The sequence below is a fragment of the Mirounga angustirostris genome, unplaced genomic scaffold, assembly GCF_029215605.1.
Source record: "Mirounga angustirostris isolate CCGP_5_RB_7025 unplaced genomic scaffold, mMirAng1.0.hap1 SCAF_2, whole genome shotgun sequence".
NCBI classification, from domain to species: Eukaryota; Metazoa; Chordata; class Mammalia; order Carnivora; family Phocidae; genus Mirounga; species Mirounga angustirostris.
The window spans coordinates 69,564,600-69,588,809 of record NW_026991710.1 but is presented as its reverse complement, the minus strand read 5'-3'; the positions used below and the strand labels follow the sequence as shown (position 1 = coordinate 69,588,809).

At 36.7% G+C, this 24,210-nt stretch overlaps 1 protein-coding gene across 5 annotated transcripts in view; it reads right to left on the bottom strand.

The window, feature by feature from the left end:
- Window positions 1-24,210, bottom strand: part of PTPN13 (protein tyrosine phosphatase non-receptor type 13) — a 210,665-nt gene that overhangs the window by 50,464 nt on the left and 135,991 nt on the right. For 4 of the 5 annotated variants that reach the window (XM_045880821.3, XM_045880823.3, XM_045880824.3 and 1 more), the window contains exons 16-23: window positions 23,666-23,848; window positions 19,852-20,014; window positions 15,143-15,560; window positions 14,908-15,005; window positions 13,283-13,339; window positions 4,457-4,546; window positions 3,807-3,914; window positions 3,494-3,625 (exon numbers count right to left, since the gene is read on the bottom strand). In XM_045880821.3, coding sequence (XP_045736777.1) covers window positions 3,494-3,625; window positions 3,807-3,914; window positions 4,457-4,546; window positions 13,283-13,339; window positions 14,908-15,005; window positions 15,143-15,560; window positions 19,852-20,014; window positions 23,666-23,848 — 1,249 coding nt within the window. The remainder of the gene's footprint in view (window positions 1-3,493; window positions 3,626-3,806; window positions 3,915-4,456; window positions 4,547-13,282; window positions 13,340-14,907; window positions 15,006-15,142; window positions 15,561-19,851; window positions 20,015-23,665; window positions 23,849-24,210) is intronic. The other variant, XM_045880828.3, reaches the window with a different exon arrangement.

The following is a 24,210-nucleotide window of genomic DNA, read 5'->3' as shown; positions in this document are numbered from 1 at the left end:
ATATTCACAACACCTGATCCAGGGCCTGGAGCCAAAATGAGGACCCGACAAATGCGGCAGGTGCTTTCTGTTTCCTTTGCCCCCTCTTTTGGTCATTCCTGTTGCATCTTCTATAAAAATGCATACCCCCCTGCCTTAACTCCCCATTTCCATTCTCCAATACCTATTTCAAATGAGTCTCCTCTGTGAAGACTTTCTCGATTCCCTCACTAGAAATAATTTGAGTCACCAAAACTCCTTGATCCTTATTTAATGGTTATTTATTTACTTATTTTATATTATCCTTCCAGAATGCATTTTTTGGACTCCAAATAATTATGAAGGCAATTCCAAATTCCTTATAAATACAGTTCTTATCAAGAGCCATTTAAAGCTTTCCTAAGAAAGACACAAATCATAAATTTCAGTAAAAAAATTACAGATGCAAATTTATAAGAAGAAAAGTTTTATGTTAGCAAGTGAAACCAAGGAAAACTTAAAAGAGGAACGAGCAACTGGAGAGAAAATATTTGCAAAAATAACAAAAAATAATCAAAGAGTTAACATCCCTAATAAAGAGTTTTTCTTTTTTTTTTTTTTTAAATATTTTATTTATTTATTTATTTGACAGAGAGAGAGAGTGAGAGCACAAGCCAGGAGACAGAGGGAGAAGCAGGTTCCTCGCTGAGCGGGGAGCCCGACATGGGACTCGATCCCAGGACCCTGGGATCATGACCCGAGCCGAAGGCAGCCGCTCAACCAACTGAGCCACTCAGGCGCCCCCTAATAAAGAGTTTCTAAAAGCTAGTAAGAAAGAGATTTAAAACTCCTGTGCAACAATTTCCAGTAGACTGGAAATTCAGAGTGAAATACAGTTAATAAATATATGAAAAGACATTCTCATGTTGCTCAGGGATGTGCAGTTTAATGTAGTTTTCTACCTCTGTGGCTGACAAAAATGAGAATGACTGTTAATTTTTCACACCACTGCTGGTGTGAGGAGAACACTGTCACATCTACGTGGCTGACTACACTTTAGTAAAACTTGGGCAAATAGATAGCACTTGTCGAAAATTTAAATATGCATATGCAACCTACTTCTAGGTAGCGAACCTCTAGGAATATGTACATTTTCCAATGGTATACATATAAGAGTATTTGTTGGAGCTACATTTGTAAAAGAAGTATAGCTAAACTGGATATACAATAAAAGAAAAACATTAAATTTTGATACACCCATGACATGAAATACAATGCCACATGCAAAAGGTATATATTCATGGATGTTCAGAATATAGAGTATGCAACTTGCAAACTGGTATTTAGATTATAAAAAAATAACTGCATTTTTAGTTTAAAAAAAGTGTATGTGTGTGTGTGTGTGTGTGTACACATACAGGCAGTATTTATTTTTCCAAAAATTTCTCTCTAATATACATAAAGTGACATAGACACCAAAGAGTTTCCCTAGAAAATGGGGTAAGAGGCCTTTTACTTTTTACCTCATTGATTTCTGTATAAATTAGATTTATTTTAACAAACTAGTATGTATTCTATAACTTTAAAAACATTAGTAAACATAAAGAAAAATAAAAGCCTTCCTCTTCAGTGGCTGATACTTGAGAGGGATAAGCCTAACGTACCTACTGGTAATGTTCTAGGTTCTCTGAGTTTTATTTCAAGTTACATTACAGTATAGCTACACATATGGTAAGATTAATCTAGCTTTCTGAAGAAAAAGTGTCACAGAACTATACTTTAACATCATACTTTTAACTTTTATTGAGAATGAATAGTAAAAAAATAAAATAACCACATGAAATTCTGCTGAAAAGAAAAGCTTTATTGGTCCCTACACTAGGTAAAGTTTCTCTGCTAAATGCTCTCGGTACCTTGGACTTCTTAACATTTATCATAATTACAATGAAACATTTGTTTAGTTAGTTGTTCTAACTAATATTTGTCTCCCCTGACAAAGTGTAAGTCCCATGAGGGTAGAGTTTCTGTGTCCTGCACATCAAAGACATTCAGTAACTATTTGTTGAACAAATGAATGCATTTTCTATAAAATATCTATTGAAAAGAAAATCAAGATGGGAGTCCCTTAGAGGTTTATTTAGAGGGAAAATGAGTTTCTTCTGAATTCATATGCTTCTTTTGCTAAAAAAGGGTGAATAAAATAACCCTTCTTTGGTTTTGTTTGGTTCTTGGCTGCTTGAATAGTTCTGAGTATGCTACATTTTCAAATGTAATCAGCTTCCTTTGCCTAAGATGATTGGACTACAATTAGATTATAAGGCTCTTTTTGGGCAGTGATGGTATTTTCTATTTGCCCTGTTTGTTCAAGTAACAAGTACTGAAAATATTATTTATATATGTACATATTCTTTATACACACACACATACATATTTAGTGAATAAAAGAAACCATAGTCAAAATAACTCCTCTGTATACAATGTAAGAAAGTTTTCTGTCACAACATACTGTATGAAATGTTTGTTTTTTGTTTCTATTGTATCATAATTGTCTGAAATTATACCAAAAATTCACTATCTAAACTTGTTTTTCAGGTAATATTGAACTATTCTTTTACATATTTCTCTGTATCTTTGGGATGAAGGTAACTTGCACATAATTAGCACTAGAATGTTTTTGAAAAATGCTGTTAATAATGACAGCTAAAACTCACATTTAAGTGCTTAATAGGTACCAGGCAATGTGCTAATTCTTTACATGTATTATCTCATTTAATTTTCAAAACCTGTAAGATAAGCACTTCTGTATTCACCATCTGATATATGAGTATATTGAGGCTTAGCAAGTTCAAGGATTTCCTCAGGGTGTACAGTGTTAAGCAATGGAGACAGAATCTGACCTTAGACTTGGAGCCCTTCCCACTGCATGTGCTGCGTGTGCTTCTCTCACAAACACTGCCTCACCACCTGAGCCCCTGAACAACTCCGTGCAAGACAGACAAGGCAGAGCCAACACAACTGTCTCCTCCTTAATGAAAAACAACCATGGCTCAAACTCAAGTCATCTCATCTTGGTCAAGTGCCTTTTCTCCCACAACATGCTAATGGCAGGAATTATGAGACAAAATGATATGGTCTTGTTTTAAAATTTCTTATGTTTTTATCCTTTTACTTTTTACAATCTTGTTCAGGATAGGACTTCATAGATAACTATTACATAATTATATTAATTAGACCAGGGTAAAGAATTTTATTTCTGATTTGGCCTATGAAGTGATGGAATGCACCAAGTACTCAAAATTCACTTAAGTGACATCAATTTGGCACAATAAATCCATTTTTATGCATAGAGTACTAAAGATGAATGAGATAGAAAATCTTGGAAGTGATGAATGAAAAGTTACACTAATGTATATTAAACAGAGCTACATATATTACATTTTCAGAAAGGAAATAAGGAGCTTAAATCCAATCCATGATATTGAAGTTCTTGTGAGAAGTGAAACAATACACAGCTAAGAAACATCCACAACATTACCTTTGGGTATCTTCTCTTTTGGCTGAGAGATAACAAGTGTCACGTCTTCAGGTGCATTTTGCAAAATTTCAATTGCAGCATGGTGGCTGACCCCCTCGAGACTAACACTATTCACAGATATCAAACGGTCTCCTGTAAAAATAGACAATCCAGTATTTTCAAAAACAAAGAGAAATTCATACTAAGTCTTAGATATGTCACTGCCCGACATTGTTTTTCATTATTTTTGTTTTGCTCGAGTTCTACTTTTGCCATCTATGCAAATTCATGCCTGTCAGTTAAGTACTTAGGAAATTATCTAGATGTAAAGTACCTGGCTTTAAGCATCCATCCAAGTCAGCTGGTCCCCCAGGGGTGATTGAACTAATAAATACACCTAGATCCAGTCTTCCCATCTTCTCCCCACCAATAATTTGAAATCCTGTGAAACAACACATTTAAGAAAGATCTTCATGACACTGGTGCTTTCAGTGATTAATGAGCAGTCTGTCCGATGCATGTAAGTGTAGAGATTCTTATATCAGATATGATAAATAGGTAACACATGTGAAATGGGACTGTTAAATTCAGTGGAAGTTTTGCTTGTAAGTATTTCATCTTTCACATTTCCTGACTGGGTGGGTGGGGTGAAGGGCCTGTGGGTGGGCAACCGGTATCTTGATCCGTAGTGGGCTGGTGCCTCAATGCCAATATTATACTATACACTTTTTCTCTTTGAATTCTTACATCCCTTTAAGAATCTCAGTGACTAGGGCGCCTGGGTGCTTCAGTCGTTAAGCAGCTGCCTTTGGCTCAGGTCATGATCCCAGGGTCATGGGATCGAGCCCCGCATCGGGCTCCCTGCTCGGCAGGAGGCCTGCTTCTCCCTCTCCCACTCCCCCTGCTTGTGTTCCCTCTCTCGCTATGTCTCTGTCAAATAAAATCTTAAAAAAAAAAAAAAAAAAAAGAATCTCAGTGACTTACCTAAGCCATACTTTGCATCTTTTTTCAGGTTCACCAAGGTGATCTCCCTTTCTGGTGAAGATACTATGCTCCATCTTTTGTGTAGCACATCTATTGGAAAAGTATAATGTTAAGATAAAATAAACATAACACGCTCAGGCATTAAGACTGTCTGCTTGTCCCAATTTAAACGTTAACAAAATTCATTAATAGATTACTTGGTCACTTTCAAATTCTATTTCAAATAATATTATGTCATCATCTTATATGTTGATGGTGATTTATAGTTCACAAAAGTACTGATTATCATCACATGGTTCAATACGTGATTATCATGCCACTGATATTATCATGTTAATTCCTCATAAATGATTCCCTGTGAAATAAGTATATTTCAGTTACAAATGAGTAAATAACTCTCAAGAATTTAAATGATTTGAGCAGGTTTACTCAGCTAGTACAGGCAAGACCCGAACTAAGTTTTCTGACACTGTTTTTCTGTTACATCATGGCTGACTTCCTGAATTTGACAATGCTCACTATGTTAAGAATTTCCCACTCATAAGTGGTTCACATTTTTATTAGTAATGAATAAAATATTCATGGTAAGTTGTATGGTAAAGCAGCAACAAGAGGAAAATGGATTTACTTTTTTAAAATCATGTTAATAATGACTTGGCTAGCACATTTATGTTCTCAAAGCACTTTCATCTACTTCTTATTTGTGGAGCAATCTTATGAGTCAGGTCAAGAGATTTTAAGTCATAGCTTTGCAGATGAGGAACAATAGTTCATGACTTGTTCAACGTTACAGCTAGTATCACTCCCAGCAAAACGCCTTTAGTCAGTACTTGATAAAGGCTAGTTAAATAAATTGAGGGACTGTTAGCATCAGAACTAGAATTTACTGTTTATTTCCACTGAGGGCTTTTTTTTTTTAGTAGATTGATCATTCACAAATATCTCTTAAAATAAACCAATAAATACGCTACTTAAGTGTCATGTTGATAAAATTACTTCATTTACTTAGCAATCTGAGCATGTGTACGTGCACGTACACACACACACACTTTCTTTCATCTCTTCCCGTTATGGGATGAATTGTGTCCCTTTACCCCCACCCTCAAATTTATATGTTGAACTCCTAACTCCCAGTCCCTCAGAACTTAACTGTATTTGGAGACAGATTAAGAAATAATGAACGTGAGTTCTTTAGGGCAAATCCTAATCCAGTAGGACTGGTGCCCTTATAAGGGGGAATTTGAATACAGACACGTGCATGCATGTGTGCACACAGAGGGAAGACTATGTGAAGACAGAGGGAGAAGACTGCCATCCACAAGCTAAGGAGAGAGGTGGCAGAAGAAATCAATGCTGCCAACATCTTGATCTCAGACTTCTACCTCCAGAACTGTGAGAAAATAAATTTCTGTTTAAGTCACCCAGGACCGTGGGACCTTGTTTCAGCAGCTCTAGCAAATTAACATACTTACTAATATCAGTTATAATTTGATAGTTTAAACTGGTTTGTGTGTGATGTGTTGTAGTGATGGTAGATGAATGCAACACACTTGGAAAGATAATTTTTATAAATGAAACTTTGAAATTAATCTCTGTATAATTCTTAAGCATATTGAAGCTTTTAGAAAATTACAGATTATTTGCCAACATATGACTACCCGTGGATTTAAAATTGTATGAATGTTATAAAAGTAGTAATTTTGTTACATAATATGTATTAATGCTTAAATGATGCAAATGTGATACTTCATGTTCTAGAAATAAATCACTTTAATATCAGAAAAAATTACAGCAATCATTTGCTCTCTGGAGTAAATTAACTTTATCCCTTAAACACTAAGCATTAATGCAAGTTGGCTAGCTCTCTGTAGCATACATGTCCCTATTTGTTTCTTTTTGACTAAAACTTATAGTTATAATCAATAAGAGTAGTAGTAATTCAGTATTTCTAATGAATTTATAAGATTCCAAAAAGAAAAAAATCACTGGACAATGGTGTGAAGAACCTTATATATTGGGTATGTATATATATGTATACACGTACATACACATACATATAAGCATAAAGTCCATGAATTAGTTAATGCCTAGCTTAAAATTACCATCTAAGCATCCAAAATACTTTTATCCTAAAATAGACAAGTATCTCTAATTTTCAGCTAGAACCAACAAAATACAACAGGACAAACCCATAAAATAATGTGAAACAAGTAAGAGGATAAGGTTAGGTTAAGTATTAAATGTATACTTTTACCACCATTGGGAAGACAAAGTCCATTTGCTTTATGCAAAGTGTTTTCGCCCTCAATTATAAAACTGATCAATATTCTTAATGTGCCTAAGGAGTATCTGTTAGAAGTCAAAGGTATTGATTCAAAGAATAAAAATGCCATTTTTTCCCCAATGTATGTACTAACAAGATTGGTTATTTATATTACTTATTTGGCTAATAAGTGTGTGTGTGCATATAAAAAGAAATTTCCTAGGAAAATATTATTAGAATATGTATATAAAACACACACACACACACAGAATAAATGTGCAATATTTTAATGTATTTATGTCTAGAAGCAACAGATTCAGCTCTCTATATTCAAAGATTCATCAGTAGGATTTGAGTAATCATTCATTTGATTACTCTTTCATCCTTCAAATGTTGACTGAACAACTTTCCTGTCAAAGTCCCTCACTAGGCAATTTGGGAAAATAAAATGAGATAATATATATGAAAGCTGGTGCATAGTAAATGTGAGCTGAGTCAATCAGGCTACAAGAGCAAAGACCTAGCCTGACTAATAGAAATGTTAACACAGTCAATGAAATAGCTGCATTATGAAGGCCTGAGTCAGGCCTATAAAAGAGAGGCTTCTTCCTGCCAGAAATAAAGACTTCAAGGAAATGGGGTAAGATTTTAATAAGTGGATTATGGAGATGGTTATACAGCAATACACGGCATTAGCAAAAGTTGAGATGGAAAGAAGGCAGAGAGGGTCCTGGAGAAATGTTACAGATCAGCTTGGCTACAGTACAAGACTTGAGTAGGGCAGAGATAAATATTCTTTTGGAAGGGAAGTTTTGAACCCACTCTTTTTAACAGGGATGTCCTCCACCGCACCGCCACTGATATGCAGTGAAGTTACTAATGTGAGCACAGAAAGGCGGCAGAATGGCGTGCAGCTATATGTTACTCCACAGTACTGTGCACATGCCCAGTTTTTTTTTCTTTTTTTAAAGATTTTATTTATTTATTTGAGAGAGAGAGAACGAGATAGAGAGAGAGCACATGAGAAGGGGGAGGGTCAGAGGGAGAAGCAGACTCCCTGCTGAGCAGGGAGCCCGATGCGGGACTCGATCCCGGGACTCCAGGATCATGACCAGAGCTGAAGTCAGGTGCTTAACCAACTGAGCCACCCAGGTGCCCTCCAGTTTCTATTTGTATTCTATATGTATTCTATTCATGTAGATGTTCACAATACATTTCCTTTGGGTAAAAAAAAAAAAAAATGACAGAGAAGGAAGTATCTGAGGTAAATAGTAGAGGACAATTCAAGTAAACTGAAAGATATGAATAGAATTTATGAATCTCAAAGGAAGACAGCCAGATATTTCAAGAACCAAGAGATTTCTGAGGTATTTGTATGATTATATAAAAACAAACTTTAATATTGAAGGAGTACATATTTTTAAATCCTAAAAGGATTTTCTTTTCCCATCAGTATACTCCAGGAACACAGCAAATTCTATGACTATTTTAAAGTGAAAAAGAGCTTCAACTTGAAATTTCCACTTCTTTAAGTAACACATGCTGGTGTCATTCCCAATAATGTTTACCTGGGAAATATCTTTAGAATAATTGTTAAATGTAAAATTTAGAAAATAAAATTGTATACCCTCTCTGTATTAGACACATTTGTTTCCGTGTTGCCTTTTTCATCTCTCTTAACGTTCATGTGGACATATATAATCCCTGACTAAAGTAACTGTACATACTAATGATAGATAAATCTACAATTAAACTAAATTTCCTAATAAGAACATATTTCTGATAAGGCCAAAGTCATGTAATCAACCCGAGTATGAGTCAACAATTTTTTTTTGCAAGAAAAACTGATTCTGTTGGTTATAGATATAGATCCTTTTCAAGTATCAGGAAGCTCCATGCCACCCAATCTACGAGGAAATGGACTGTAGGTGGAGGAGACTCTAGATAAAACCATCAGTCACTCTACGGAAAAAGACCCATTTCAAATCTTGGAGATGATGGGTCAGCAGCACCATACTGATATAAAAACAAAGATAGGTATTTTTCATTACTATACTACCTAAATATACTAACTGCTCCAATGGTAGGGTTGGGGGATAATAATGGAAACTTTGGTGTTTTATTTCCGTGCCAGCACTAATTAGCTGAATAAATTGGGGCCACGTAACATCTCTGGGACTTATTTAACTCACCCATAGAATGTAAAGGCTAGTTTGAATATACTTTAAAGTTCCTTTCAGTCTCAATTTAGTTGACTCTATTTTTTGCTTCTGGTTAGTTCCTGTATCTGTTGAATCCTTTTGTGAGCACTTCGGACTTCAATTTTTATTATAATTTTTAACTTTATATGTATTCTAATTAAGACTTACATGGAAAAATCTAGCATTAACATTATATTTGTCCTTGACATTTGACTAAGCAAAGTGCTTTAAAATCTCTTTACGTAACATTTTGTTACTTGGAATTGAGATTGTTCACAAGGACAATAATCAGTCTTTTTTTTTTTTTTTTTAAAGATTTTATTTATTTGTCAGAGAGAGAGGGAGGGAGAGTACAAGCAGGGGGAGTGGCAGGCAGAGGGAGAAGGGACTCAATCGCAGGACCCTGAGATCATGACCTGAGCCTAAGGCAGACGCTTAACCATCTGAGCCACCCAGGCGCCCCAATAATCAGTCTTAATTTTGGGGAAAAAAAGCTTATTTCAGTGTCTGTACTAGGTTCCTCTGCCCTTGAATAACCTACTTTACATGAGTTTTTTGCATCTCATTTTTTTTTTTTTTAGAATGACCACAGGACCCCATTATACACTTTTCCAAAAAGACAGATGGCCAACACACAGGAAAAGATAACTGATCAACATCACTAATTTTCAGAGAAATGTAGACCTGAAAAATAGAAAAAAAATTTTTTTGAAGATTAGAATACACTGAATATCTTTGCATACAAATATAAGGAGAGACCTTCCTTACGGGCTGAAAGTCCAATGCATGAAATATTCTAATCTGCAAAATGATTTAGGGATTCATAAAGTAAGTGTATGCACTTACTAAAGAACAGTGCATCTCATTTTTAAGAGTCCAGTGTTTGACCCCATTTTTGTGGTTTGGATAGGAAGGAAGGTGACAAATTTAGCTAAGAGTTACTTTTCAATTATATAATAATCCTGATTTATAGTAAAATAAGAAACACTGAAAACCAATTTTACATAATTGTTGCATCAGTTCTACATTTTCTTTATTTTGGTTTTTACTCTCTTGGGAAGAAATACTGTGTGGCTTTTTTTTTTTTTTTTTTAAGATTTTATTTATTTATTTGAGACAGAGAATGAGAGAGACAGAGAGCACATGAGAGGGGGGAGGGTCAGAGGGAGAAGCAGGCTCCCTGCCGAGCAGGGGGCCCGATGCGGGACTCGATCCCGGGACTCCAGGATCATGACCTGAGCCGAAGGCAGTCGCTTAACCAACTGAGCCACCCAGGCGCCCCTGTGTGGCTTTTTTTTTAAAGATTAAGGAACTTTTTTTTTTTTGAAATCACAATCAGAGGTTTGTAAACCTTCCCATATCTCTGTTTTATTAGAAGATTCATGCCTTTTTTTCTTTTATCTTCTTTGTCAAGTTTCACATTCCTTAAGGGTCTCTGAAAGTCACAAAAGGTTAAGATTGAATTCTACTTGTTGGTTCTTGTATTAAATGATGAATAATTCAGCATTAACTGATGGTAAGTTCTAACTGTCTTCTCATAATCCTGACCAGCAAGGAAGAACACTAAAATTAGAATAAGAAGTCCTATATTTGATTCACAGACAAGTAATTTATTTTTTTTATTTTTTATTTTTTTAAAGATTTATTTATTTGACAGAGAGAGACACAGAGAGAGGGGGAACACAAGCAGGGGGAGTGGGAGAGGGAGAAGCAGGCTTCCCGCGAAGCAGAGAGCCCGACGCGGGGCTCGATCCCAGGACCCTGGGATCATGACCTGAGCCGAAGGCAGATGCTTAACCGACTGAGCCACCCAGGCGCCCCACGGACAAGTAATTTAATTTTTGGATGCTCAGTTACCTTCTTTGGAAAGATGTGTTTTCCATGTTCTATTGTGTGAATCTTAGACTTGATTCTCAACAGAGCACTAAATCAGGACTACGTGGGCAGATTCCAAGAGAATTTCGAAGAAAACAGACTTGTCTGCAAGCCAACTGGGGGACATCTCCACAGGCAGGTGAGTTGGTCACCTTCCTCAGCAGGGGGCACTAACCTCCAAAGATGAGGTTTCTGAAGGTTTAAACAGAGCAACTACCCTGCACATGTTGCTCATTTGGTGTCCACTGTAAATTCATACTCTTTTCCATCAGAACCTAGGTTTAAACACACTTCAGGTTTTCATCTTTTAATAGATTATTAGCCAGCTTCTTTCAAAAGTTTAGCTTGGAGAAACAATACCTACAAATGATTAGGCATTATTATGCTGGCACACAGTCTAAAGAGTAGATTAGAATACAGGCTCTGGAAACAGAGATCATGTGTTCAAATCATGGCTCCAGCACTTGCCAGTTCCATGACCTTCTGCACAACTCAACCTCTCTATGCTTTGGTTTCTCATTTGTGAAAAGGAAATAAAATTAGCACCTGCCTCATAGGATTGTTGTGGGAATTAAATGAGGTGTTAAACATAAAGTGCTTAGAACAGTGCCTGGCACATGTAAGCACTCAATAACCATTAGTCAAAATTTTTACCATTATGGACTTGTTAAAATTGAGCTATTTTAGGCACAGAGGTATTCTAAATTCAGTCCATGCAAGACATTTGGTCATCATAAAGCTATATATCATGGTCTTAGTAACTTTTTTTTTTTAAGATTTTATTTATTTGACACAGAAAGAGAGAGAGAGAGCACAAGTAGGCAGAGCGGCAGGCAGAAGGAGAGGAAGAAGTAGGTTTCCCGCGGAGCAGGGAGCCCGATGCGGGGCTTGATCCCAGGACCCTGGGATCATGACCTGAGCTAAAGGCAGACGCTTAACTGACTGAGCCACCCAGCTGCCCCGGTCTTAGTAACTTAAGCCCAAATTTAAGCTCACTGATTTATTCTTCAATTGTATGCCCTCAGATTTTTTGAGGATACATTAAAAAAAATTGGATAAAAAAATCCTTCATTTGCTAAGGATTTAAGATATTTTGTATATTTTTACTTTTTGACTCAATTCTACTTCCAAGAAAAATTTTCCTCTCTTGAAGAATTGCTGTGGATATTTCTATTAGAAAATTAAAGTTATACAAAATAGCACTTGGTGTCTGACAGTTTGAACCTACAAAAACTGCAGTTTCATAGGGTTCAACCCACTCTCATACCTTCATTCTTGCCTTAGCTCTCAGGAAATTAGAACTAAACTTAAGGGTAAGACTGAAACATTTTTGGAGGAAAGCTGTATATACACACTATTAAAATGTTCTTTCTACCCATGAATGTTGTTAGAAAGATCAGATAAGATAAATGTAGATGAGAGTATTTTATAATCTAAACGAAAAAATTTGAATCTACCGACTCAAGTCACTACACAAAATTTCTTCCTATACTTTTGTTACTTCTTAGACTCCTTTTAAACTGTAAATACTTAAAGTCTTCAATTATTTTTTTTAAATTATTTTATTTATTTGAGAGAGAGAGACAACACATGAGCAGGGCGAGGGGCAGAAGGAGAGGGAGAAGCAGACTCTCTGCTGAGTGGGGAGCCCCATGTAGGGCTCCATCCCAGGAGCCTGGGATCATGACTTGAGCCAAAGGCAGATGCTTAACTGACTGAGCCATGCAAGCACCCCCAAATTCTTTTTTAAAAAAAGATTTGAGAGAGAGAGCACCCATGCGTGAGTGGGGGAAGGAGCAAAGGTAGTGGGAGAGAATCTCAAGAAGACTCCCCACTGAGCATGGAGCCCCATGTGGGCTTGATCCTATGAAACCAAGAGTTGGATGCTCAACCGACTGAGCTGAAACCAAGAGTTGGATGCTCAACCGACTGAGCCATCCAGGCACCCCTTCAAATTCTTTCCATAATATTTAGGATAAGACTCGGAGCTAGTCCCTTATTTAGTTCTCGAGCATCACTCTGGCCCCAAGTCTCCATATTAAGACCCTTGTAGTTCCCTGAATCTGTTACCCTCTCACTTGTATCCCTGCCTGATCACACTATGACTTTGGTCTGGAATGCATATCCACAACATTCTGTCTGAATTTCGTCCTTTTATCTCAAGATCCAGCTCAAGCATCCTCAGTTAAAATAACTGCTTAAGTTAAGACTCTTTAATCAAGATTATCTTACACCTGAACTATCTTAGCTTTCCAGGTGTCCTTATTTATACTTTGTCATTTCTCTAGTTCATGATCTAGTATAAATCACAGGTCCCATCACATCACCATGGTGCTGAAAAATACAACTCTCCTTTGACTACAGTGTAAGACTTAAAGTCCTTAGCATGGAATTGAAGACTCTTCAATATTACGTCCAAGACTATCTCATAAGGTACAAGAGAAAAGATATGATGGAAATGAGGGGAAAAACATTTTGTAAACCTACCATTTTCTTTTAAGGGTACTTGGGATGAAGAATTTCCAGAACTATGCAAAGTCATTCCTGTGGTATAAATTAAATTATTAGACAGTTTATAAAATGGCAGATACTATATTAGTAATCTCTGTTAAATTCATAAAAATCAAAACATTAAGGCGGCAACATTTTTTTTTTAATTTACACCCAGAAAAATGTCTTCCCACAATGGGCTTATTTACTATTTCTAATGTCCAAGTTAAGCATATCAGCTTGTTTTACAGAATAACTTTAAACACAAATGTATTGTTTCTGGCAATGACATTTTGATATGTCAAATATGAAATGATGAAACTGAAATGAGTTTTAAAAGCATTTGTTTAAATGTTAAAAGAAAATTTAATATTCAGTAAGAATGAATAATCTTAATCAAAAAACATGTGGAAAATAAATTTTCTTTCATGAGTGAGTTTTATTCTATCTGTGTTTTTCAATGAAATATTTACTCTTCTACATCGGGTATGTGATGGATTTTTATGTAGACGAAAGCATTTCTAATGAAAATAGCTTAGAATCTATATGGGATCCCATTATATATGAATACTCTTTGAAAAGTATTTTCCAAAAGATTGAACTAGCGTCTTCTTAGGCTATTTTCAACACATAAGGTAGTGACCTATAGGGTGAAATCTTGCCTTTTATCTCTTGAAAGTTTTTCACCAATTCAATTTAAATTGATGCTAGTATCATCCCTGAAAGCTGTGGAAGCCTACATTAATAAAGTAATGATGCTTTCTGTAAATATCTACCAACAATAGAGTTCTCTTTTCATTTACTCCACAGATCTTCAATCCAACTACAGGTAAAAAAATATTTTTTAACTTTGTGTAATTAGGATTAAACAATCGTTGGTCTAAGTGAGAGTTAACTAGTATTATGGTAAAACAGCAGCAGAAGAGGGTGTCCTTGTTTCTCTTTTGTCTCCCCAGCTGTCTCCTATTCTGAGTTCACACCTCTCTGCTTAAATATCTACTCTTCTGTAAGATTCCAGTGCATTTCCCTTTTAAGATGCATAAAGCAACAGGATATTGAACTATTTACTCATAAGATAGTATGTGTTTATAAACTTCTTTACTTACATACTTAATATGCCTCAGCTAGCTGGGAGAATTGGAAAAAAACCCCTCAAATCAACTAAGAATTTCCACCTACTGACCACAGCACATTTCATAAAAATTATCTGGTTTGGGAGATAACTGCATTCATGCTAAGCTGAAAGTACCCTAAATAAACCTTTCTTTAAAAAATACAGTATAGTGGAGCCCACTGCCACAGGCTTGTATGGAAAATCCAAAGGAAGACTGTCCAAAGCCATGGTACCAGACTGTCTGGGTTCTCTCAGTATGACTGTCACAGTTTTTAACTGTGACCAAGAGAAAGTGAAGTAACAGTCTGTGCCTTGAAGTAATCACCTGTTAAATCAGTTTTTGATTTGACTTGGTGCATTTTAAGTAGCCTAAAATTTCATATTCAAAAGCAGCTTTGGCAATTAGAACATAGAAGCAAAAATAATATATTGGTCACTAACATTATTTCATTCATTTCACCATGAGCATGAGGTATGGGAGAAAGAAGGTAAGCTTGTTTATGCTGACCTATAACATATGCTTGACCAGGGTCTTCAAAGGATGAGGAGTCTGATTCCTGTTTCCTCCTTTCAGGACTTCTATTTAAACTTGCAACAGACTTTGAACTAAAGAGGGAAAAGGAAGGTAGGAGGGGGATGTGTCAATGTAAAAAAATATGGTAAAAATAATAAAACGTCAAAACAAAAACAAATGTATGAAATGTAGAATTTACAAATATGTAGTTGGGTAATTATGTTCTTACTTATTAAGTTTTGTGAATCCTGCCAAAGATTCTGTATCAGATCTTGCCATCTGGTGTAATGGTTTTCCTACCAACTCCGCAATGCTTTGTGGTGGGGATTCCATGTTAACAATGACATTTTTCCGATGAGGGTAGAGAGAGGCCTGACTGAGATCATGGTATGATTTACTCATCCCTCTAGGCTTTTCCTCCCATGAAGCTTTGTCACTCTTCTCTTTTGCACTGTTTTGCAATGGCTGGTAAAGCGACAGCTCTGAGCAGGAGAGCCTCTTCAGAATCTCAGCTTGAACTGACAGAGGTCGAACGGCAAGTTTGTTCAGGGTGCTGCTGGCCAGACTGCCAGTGCTGATTGCTCGTCCCATATTAAATCCTCTAACGGACTCTGCTTGGAGATTCAGGCTCCTAAACGAAGCTCTCTCTACAAGGAAATAGGATGGCTTTACATGATGGAAACACCGCAGTACCTTTATGAGAAGAGTTATTTCGATAAATAAGACAGCATGCAGTTTTTAATTGTTTTGATTGCCAACGTTAAGTAGCAGCTTTCCAAGTGTGGCAAGCAAGGATCTGAAAAGGGAGTTTGGTTTTCAAACCATCTCTCCATCCTTGTAGCTTTCTCACAGCCACGGCCTGGTCAGCATCTCCTACCTCATCTAATGAGTCCTGAGCATCTAATAATATTTGGGCTTCAAGCTTGCTGACTCTGAATTCCCAATTACGGGTCTCAGTTAAAAATGAAAATAACATCTGACACAGGAATTTCAATCCCAGTGGTGTCTCTGCTAAAATCCCTGCAAGCCAGGGATGGGGAGAGGGAGAGATGGAGCCTAGACAGGCTGACATGAAAAAGAAGCTATGCAGAGGAGAATTTTGCCCAGAGAAAAAGTTGAGAATTATTATATTTTTTAAAGCTCATGGTAGATTATGATGATTGTACAACTCTGTGAATATACTAAAAACCACTGAATTGTATACTTTCAGTGGCTGAACTGTAGAGCGTGGGAATTATGTCTCAATTAAACTGTTACCAAAGAGGAGGAAAAAAAAAAAAAAGCTTTTACAGAAAATTATTTCTTTTGTTATTTCATTACTATGCCAATCTCACTTTCCCACTCGGTTGACTTTTCATGATTGGACTGAGGCACAGGAGCCATGGGAGAATCAAGTATTACTTGCCTTCTTTCATTTTTTTGGTTTCTGTTAATAAACATGATCAAGGAGCTGGGGTTCTCATTATGCTTAAATTCCTTTCACTCCTAAACACACATTCAAAGTCTTTTAGAGGCTAAATTTAGAGATACTCTATGACAAGTGCTTGGCTTATTCTATTTTGTGAGAGCCAATGTCATGGCAGTATTTGAGCATTTGAGCCTATTAACAAAAGCACTGTATCACAGAATTTTAGCATCAAAATCCTTTCATGTAAATAAAGGGCCAGGAGCACAAAATTTTAAATGATTTAGTTTATGCACTGGTAATCCACATTACAAGGCATTCCCCGTTTGGTGCCTCCAATGGAAAGTATCAACCCTTTGTTGCACACTATAAGGAAATACAGCTTGACCACCATGGCTGCAAAAACTTCCTTTTAAAAAGAAAAGATCAAATGCTGCTGACTCAGATCTTTAGATTTTGTTTCATTTACCTTCTAATTCCTAGGAAGATTAATAATTAATAGTTCACCTCAGGCATAAAGAGATAGGAAAACACAGGAGATTTTTAAAATGCATCAGAATGAAGTTTAAATAAACATGTTTCATTGTCAACAGGAAAATTCAATGTCCTTTCACTGAACTGGAAGTGGACACCAAATTAAAACATGAGAATAAAAATAAAATATTGGTTTAAATATTCCCAGAATGATCTTTAGCTTAAAATACAGTTTTATTAGAGCAGATAACATGATTTCCATTTTCTTTTGCTTTGAGAGCAGACTGTAATTAAAGATGCAAAACTTAGTCTTACACAGATTCAACTACCAGGATATACCTTTATACCCAACAGGTTTCTTCACCCTTAAGGAAATGTAGACCACACCTTGACAGACTTAAAATGGTGCATATATTCACTGGATGGGAGCATAAACTACCAATTTATCTGATCTGTCCTTTATCCCTTTCACCTGGAAAGGACTCCAATATGGACTGCCAGGATGGGAAAGGACATTAGAATGAGCCTACATCCTAATACTAGTGTTTCAGATTTGAACTCAAAGGTTGGCTAGTTCCACACAGAATCTGCCATCCACACTACTTAACCTTTGCTTGTGCGACTGTTCAGTCCTTTGTACTGTTTGATATTTCCTTATATCATCAACTTAACTGTATGCTCTTTTGAGGAGAGCGACTTCATTGATTTCTATTATTCCACAGCACCCAGCATCATCTCTTACAAGGAGTAAGTGCTCAATAAATGATTATTAATCTTAAGTTCATTCTATGCAAATTAGTTTTTTCATCAAATAGAAATGAAAAGATCACGGTTCCAGCCTCATTTGACCTCTATGAGTTTAGGTGAGACACTATGCTCTGAACCTGTTTCCTCATCAGTAAAATTTGGGACTAAAAGGCCTCTAGGGTTCTAGCACCAACATTCTATGATGCAAAGAAGTAACATACATTTGTCAGCCCATCAACCTCCTACAGACAACACCAGTTATTTTCACTTGTCTAATACAGATAGTTAAGTAGGCAGGCAGTTACTTCTAAGCCATTTTAAGCAAAAAAATAATTCCTTTGAAGGTTTAACAAAATCTGGGAAAAGCTGTAGATAATACCATCTTGAAGGGCTTTCACATATGAGTTCAAGGATACACAGCTGTGTGTTCCTTGGTGGAAACCTGTGAGATACATAGGGTATTCCCACTCCATGGATGAGGAAAATGAGACTCCTAGAAGTCAGTTACTTTCCTATGGGGTCACTATACTACTATTAGTAGTGGTAGTAGTGGTAAGACAATATTGATGATGGTGATGATAATAATAATGAGTATTTATTCAATACTTACTCTGTGCCAGACACCTTTAAGGTGCTTACATGTATGAATTCATTTCATCTTCACAACAACCTCACAGTGTAGGTATTATCATTATGATAATCATTTTACAGATGGGGAACTAAGGCAGAGTTTAAGTGCCTACCTAAGGTTTCAGAGCTTATAAGCAATAGAGCAAGGTTTGGATCCTGGCCATCTGGTTCCAGAGTTCATGTTGTTAATTTACTACTACACTATTTTGCTCTTCAGTGTAAGAAATGCTGAGGATGAAAGGCTGGCTTCATAGTTTTGTCTTCTGATATTTTTCATAATAGCACATTATACTATGTCTGTAATGATGCAACCTTCAATTGTTCAATTTTGGTTTGTTATTGACTAGAGTATTAGTCCAAGTATGAATACTGATAGCTCTAATAAGTTTGATATTTCACTGCACTTTTAAAATATGTAAGAGCATACAATTTTTTAGCAGAGCAAAGTAGGTAAAGAAAAGGAATAATGAGATTACTTTACAGCAGTAGTTACCATATTTTAGCATGCATAAAAACCATTACTGAAGAAAGCCTGTTAAAATGCAGATTCCAGGGACCCAATACCCGAAGATGGTGATTCACCAAGTTTCAGGTAGGTTTCTGGAATCTTCATTTTTAATAAGCATACACCCCTACCGTCTTGACTCTGAAAGGCTGAGAAACATCTACTCATAGGCTGCCATCACCCCAGTCTGATCCTACGGGGAATACATTTTTTTGTAATATTTCAGGATGTGAGAAAGTTTGGATACAGAATTCACAGGATTCTGCTACACAAGGTCATCAGTGCTATTCCATTAAATTGAAAAATCTAATTCTTCTGAGTATTTCACAGAAGTCTGTAAGAATTTACTATGCAGAACCAGATTTTGTATAACTTTAATCTCTTCATGTGGTCTTGCAGAGTCAGTTTTAAATATTTCCGTTCTGATGAAGATATATTTTTTCAGAGCTGAATTAGTTTCTTCTGCTCGTTCCTTTTCAAAAGGAACTAAAATCACTCTTCTGACCATTTATACTGGGTATGGGGGTTACTGATCTCAGTCGCTGAAGAGGGACACACTCCAGTAAAACTAACAGGTGGGAAATCTGCCACCCCCAAACTGTTATACTATGTAACACATCACTGGGTGCATACGCCCCTTGCCCCCTGCCTTGTTTCTTTTTTTTACCCTCACCTGGAAACCCCTCCCATCTTCAACCTATTTAGTTACTTTTGTCCTTCAAATTCCAGTTCAAGTGTCACCACTGGAGTATTCTGGCCTCTGATCTCCCTCTCTTCTTACTGTAGATCATGTAGTCTGTATGATATAATCTGTTATTAAAAGCTGGACCCTCCGACGTGTATTATTATTTCATGTATGTTGGTCTTACCTTCCCAAAGAGTATGTAACTTTACTATGGGTAGACACTTGGACCCAAACATCATATTTACATCAGTTAGCCTCATGATTAGCACAAAACAGACATTTCAACAGGTGCTCCCTAACTGATCTGGGGCGCAGTTTCCAAAATGAAGTTGAAATCTTGGCTTCATTTGTGGCACTTTATATAAAGCTGACTTAGTCATTTAACATCTATACACATTGTAACTTTCATTCTAGACATGGAAGTTCTTTTAAAATTTGTGGCAAAAACCACGCTCGTACCCTGAGCATCTGACACACTTTGTTTCTCCTTACCAATATCCTGGGCGTCCTGGTTGCTCTGTCTTGCTCGCATCTGCAGCTGGAACTTATGCTGGGAAGAGCAGAGGTGCAGCAGGTACTGGCACACCTTACTGCTGTCTGTCTGGAAGGCATGTTTTATGCCATCTGATGTGTTTTGCAATGTGATTTTCTTTTTCTACAATATTAATCAGGGGTGTTATAATTAGGACGTTTTCCCGACACATAACTAAATTCTCTAAACAATAGTTAGTAAGTACAGATATTATTTTTATTTCTCATTTAACACTCATTCGGCATGAGCGTTCCTTGACCTGCATCTAATATAAATATAGAAAAATAGAACCCTGTTATTATAACGGATTCAGCAAATAAATCAAATTAATATCATTTGTCACTTTCAGAGATTGTAGCCTAAATCAGACAGTATACTATACCAGCAAGGGAAAAGGTTCTTTTAATGAGATTATTGATATTTTGAGTTTACTGCATGCAGTGTTTACAAATACCATAACTGTTTGAAAAAGACATTACAAAAATATGTTCTTCTTGGGTAAGAAAATGAAATTCAACAAAAATTGATTTATTAATATATAAGAGCTGTGATTCTGTCAAGAAGAATTCTGGTGGCCTGAGGGCTGAGATGGAAATTGTGAAAAGTTAAAAGAAAATGTGGGAATAGAGAGGCACTGGGTAACATGGCTGCTGGGATGAGAGATAAAACACATCAAGATTTAGAGACAGAGTGATTCTTGCATTCAAATTCAGGGGAAACAGGAGAACCATCAGTTAGTGTTATCTCTTCCATGTTTCTTGAAAAATAAACGTCTCTTGTGTAAGAGGGCATCCCAAAATGTTGCAACCTCTGTGGTGAGGCTTGCAGATGATTCGTACGTCTTAAAAGACTAGCATTCAGCATGCCAGGAATCTAAGACTAATGTCTCTGGAGAACTGCTTAAGTCCAATTAGATTTTACTCCAGCTCTCGGCTGCTTCTACTGTGTAAATTATTCCCTCTATCTACTCATGTCCCTTGTTTTCAAATGCAGGAATAGTCACAGAGAAGTCAAATTTGGTGAGGCTCATAAATGACACAATAACAGAATATTACTCAAACTTCAATCATGCAGGTGCCTTCTTCATAATTTCTGGTCTTGTTAATTTATAAATTTTTAAATTGACTTTGCTTATATAAATTCACTTAAACTTTATATCACAGCTATAAATAGAAAACCAGTACCACTTGCCATAAATAGAATCCAGCTATTAAAAATATGTAATCAGGGGCACCTAGGTGGCTCAGTTGATTAAGCATCTGCCTTTAGGTGAGGTCATGATCTCAGGATCCTGGGATAGAGCCCTGCACGGGGCTCCCTGCTCAGTAGGGTATCTGCTTCTCTCTCTCCCTCTGCACCTGGCCCTTGCTCATGCTCTCTCTCTATCTCAAATAAATAAACAAAATATTTAAAAAAGTATATGCAATCAATGCAATAAAAACAAAATAAGGTTATTATATTCTAGCTGGATATGTTACCAATGAAATCTCAGGGACCCTGTTCTCTCTTTCTTAAAAAAGGAAATCAGCAAGTATTAAAGAGGAGTTAAAAGAAACAGTATAATCAAACTAGTCTCTTTACTATCAGTAGTATATCGTACTGTGACGATTCACAGTGACGATTCAAATAGTTGGGAATTTTTTTTTTCCAAACAAACATAACCACTGTCAAGTAATTCCCTAGGATATTTTTCTCCAAAGCTGTAAAGCTGTACAGGTTTGAAACAAATTATAAGAATAATTGATTCTAAGTATTTACTGATAAAATGGACAAGAAATGTGTCCAAGGGAATTCAATTGTGAAAGATGAGAAAGGCGAAGGAGGGTGACATTTCTTTTTTTTTTGACAGAGACACAGCTAGAGAGGGAACACAAGCAGGGGGAGTGGGAGAGGGAGAAACAGGCTTCCTGTGGAGCAGGGAGCCCGATGCGGGGCTCGATCCCAGGATCCTGGGATCATAACCTGAGCCGAAGGCAGACGCTTAACGACTGAGCCACCCAGGCGCCCCAGGAGGGTGACATTTCTATCTCCCCAGAGGCTAGTGGGGGGTGGGGGGAATGAGGGTTAAAAAGAGCTCTGTGTTGGAGAAGGGACTTCGGGATAAACAAGTTTTGTTAAACACAAGAACAGTCTGCATGGGAATGTGGTCTATTCTCTATTACTGGAGATCTTTAAAAATGAGCTAATCAAAGCTAGTTCTATATATGGCAGGGCTGGTGTGATGGTTTGGCTAACAACAGAGAGCTGAATGCTAGACAATTTTTTTTTTTTTAAAGATTTTATTTATTTATTTGAGACAGAGAGAATGAGAGAGAGAGAGCACATGAGAGGGGGGAGGGTCAGAGGCAGAAGCAGGCTCCCTGCCGAGCAGGGAGCCCGACGCGGGACTCGATCCCGGGACTCCAGGATCATGACCTGAGCCGAAGGCAGTCGCTTAACCAACTGAGCCACCCAGGCGCCCGAATGCTAGACAATTTATTTGATTTGTTGCCTTTTCTAAATTGGTCCAAATTAGATTTGTATTTAATTAATCTAAGGTTTCCTACCGATATTTGCTGTGCTAGCATTTCCATTGGGGAAGGTAAATTATACCAGGGCAATTTCCTGGTCTTGACAATCTTGGGAAGATTAGGCTGTCTGGGCTTTCCTGAGAGAACACATTATCATCTGGTAATCTTAGTGGTACCTCTGGGTTTCACAGGAAATCAACCAACTAACCATCAAGTCTAGAACTGATTTCAAAGGTCTCTAGGTTGAAAATTAACCAGGGTAAGTTGGGACCTTGAGATTGATATCCTTATAAACAGTGTTCTAGTGAGACCATATTTCAGCCCAAATATGAATTAGAGATGCCAGTAGTCTCTTAATACCATAAGGAAAACAAATAAATATCTTAACATATTTTTTTATTCACCTCTGGGGCTTCTCAATTGCATTTCAATGTTCAGACACTCCAACCACTTCCAAAATCAAAATATGCCTTAACGGCTTACTATCTTTCATAAACATGATATTCTAAAACTTTACCTCCATATGGAATATACACTAAAACTTAAAACTGCAGAAAAGTTCTGGGACATTAAAAACATTCCTAGGGGTGCCTGGGTGGCTGAGTCGTTAAGCGTCTGTCTTTGGCTCAGGTCATGATCTAGGGTCCTGGGATCGAGCCCTGCATCGGCTCCCTGCTCAGTGGGAAGCCTGCTTCTCCCTCTCCCACTCCCCCTGCTTGTGTTCCCTCCCTCACTGTCTCTCTGTCAAGTAAATAAATTAAAATCTTTAAATAAAAAAAGTTTTTAGTTCATAAAATCCAATAAATCTCTGGACTGCTAAAATTCAAACATAGTTGCTGTGAGGAGCCCATTATTGAGCTAGACAAAATTTACGAGGATTAAAATAATTATTTTTTAAAATACATTAGAGGGGTTTCTCCATGTGAGAAGTAAGTATCCCAGAATAAGTTCTGAATTAATAGAAAGTCAACTTGGTTGTAATTCAACTAAGTCAATTGAGCATGTAACCAGCTGGGAATGTACATTATTCTTTTAAAAATCACTTCCTGAGAAAACTAAAACCAAATAAAGATCTCAATAATACTTCCTACAACTAAGAAGAGTTAAATAGTATTAAAATGAAAAAAAAAAAGTATTAAAATGTATTAGCCCTACTGAATAGATGCGTCTAAAGTTTACTTAAGGATAATCAATTAATATGTTACATTTGAAATTGACAACACATATCTTAAAATATAACGAAAAGGAGTTTAAATGGACATACGGAAAAAGAAATCTTCTTGGTTTCCCTCCATGGAAAGCGAAGGACCAGTGTGCGAACTCCATTGTGAACCTCAAACACAAGGACACCTTTAGAACAGACTCCAAGCAATATTCCAGTTTGTGACTTTTTCTCAGGGTGCACTCGATGAAAATGAACTCCATATTCTGTCAGTCTTTGGCAGACCTGTTGAACATCAATAGGAATGCACCTTGGTAAAGGGTGACAAAGATATAGAAGGTGTACCACTGTAGCTTGATATGGAAAGGATAGTCTTTTCAACAAATTGTGCTGAAACAAATGGATATTCACAGGCAAGGAAATGAATCTTGACCCTCAATTACACCCAGTATATGAAAATTAACCCCAAATGGGTCATAGACCTAAATATAGGAATTAAAACCATAAAGCTTAGAAAATCTTTATGGGTACGGGTTTGACAAAGATTTCTTTGTGGGACATAAAAAACATGAACTATAGAATAAAAAATTGGTAAACTGAAACTTTAGCTCTTCAAAAGTCAGTGATAAGAAAATATAAATGCAATG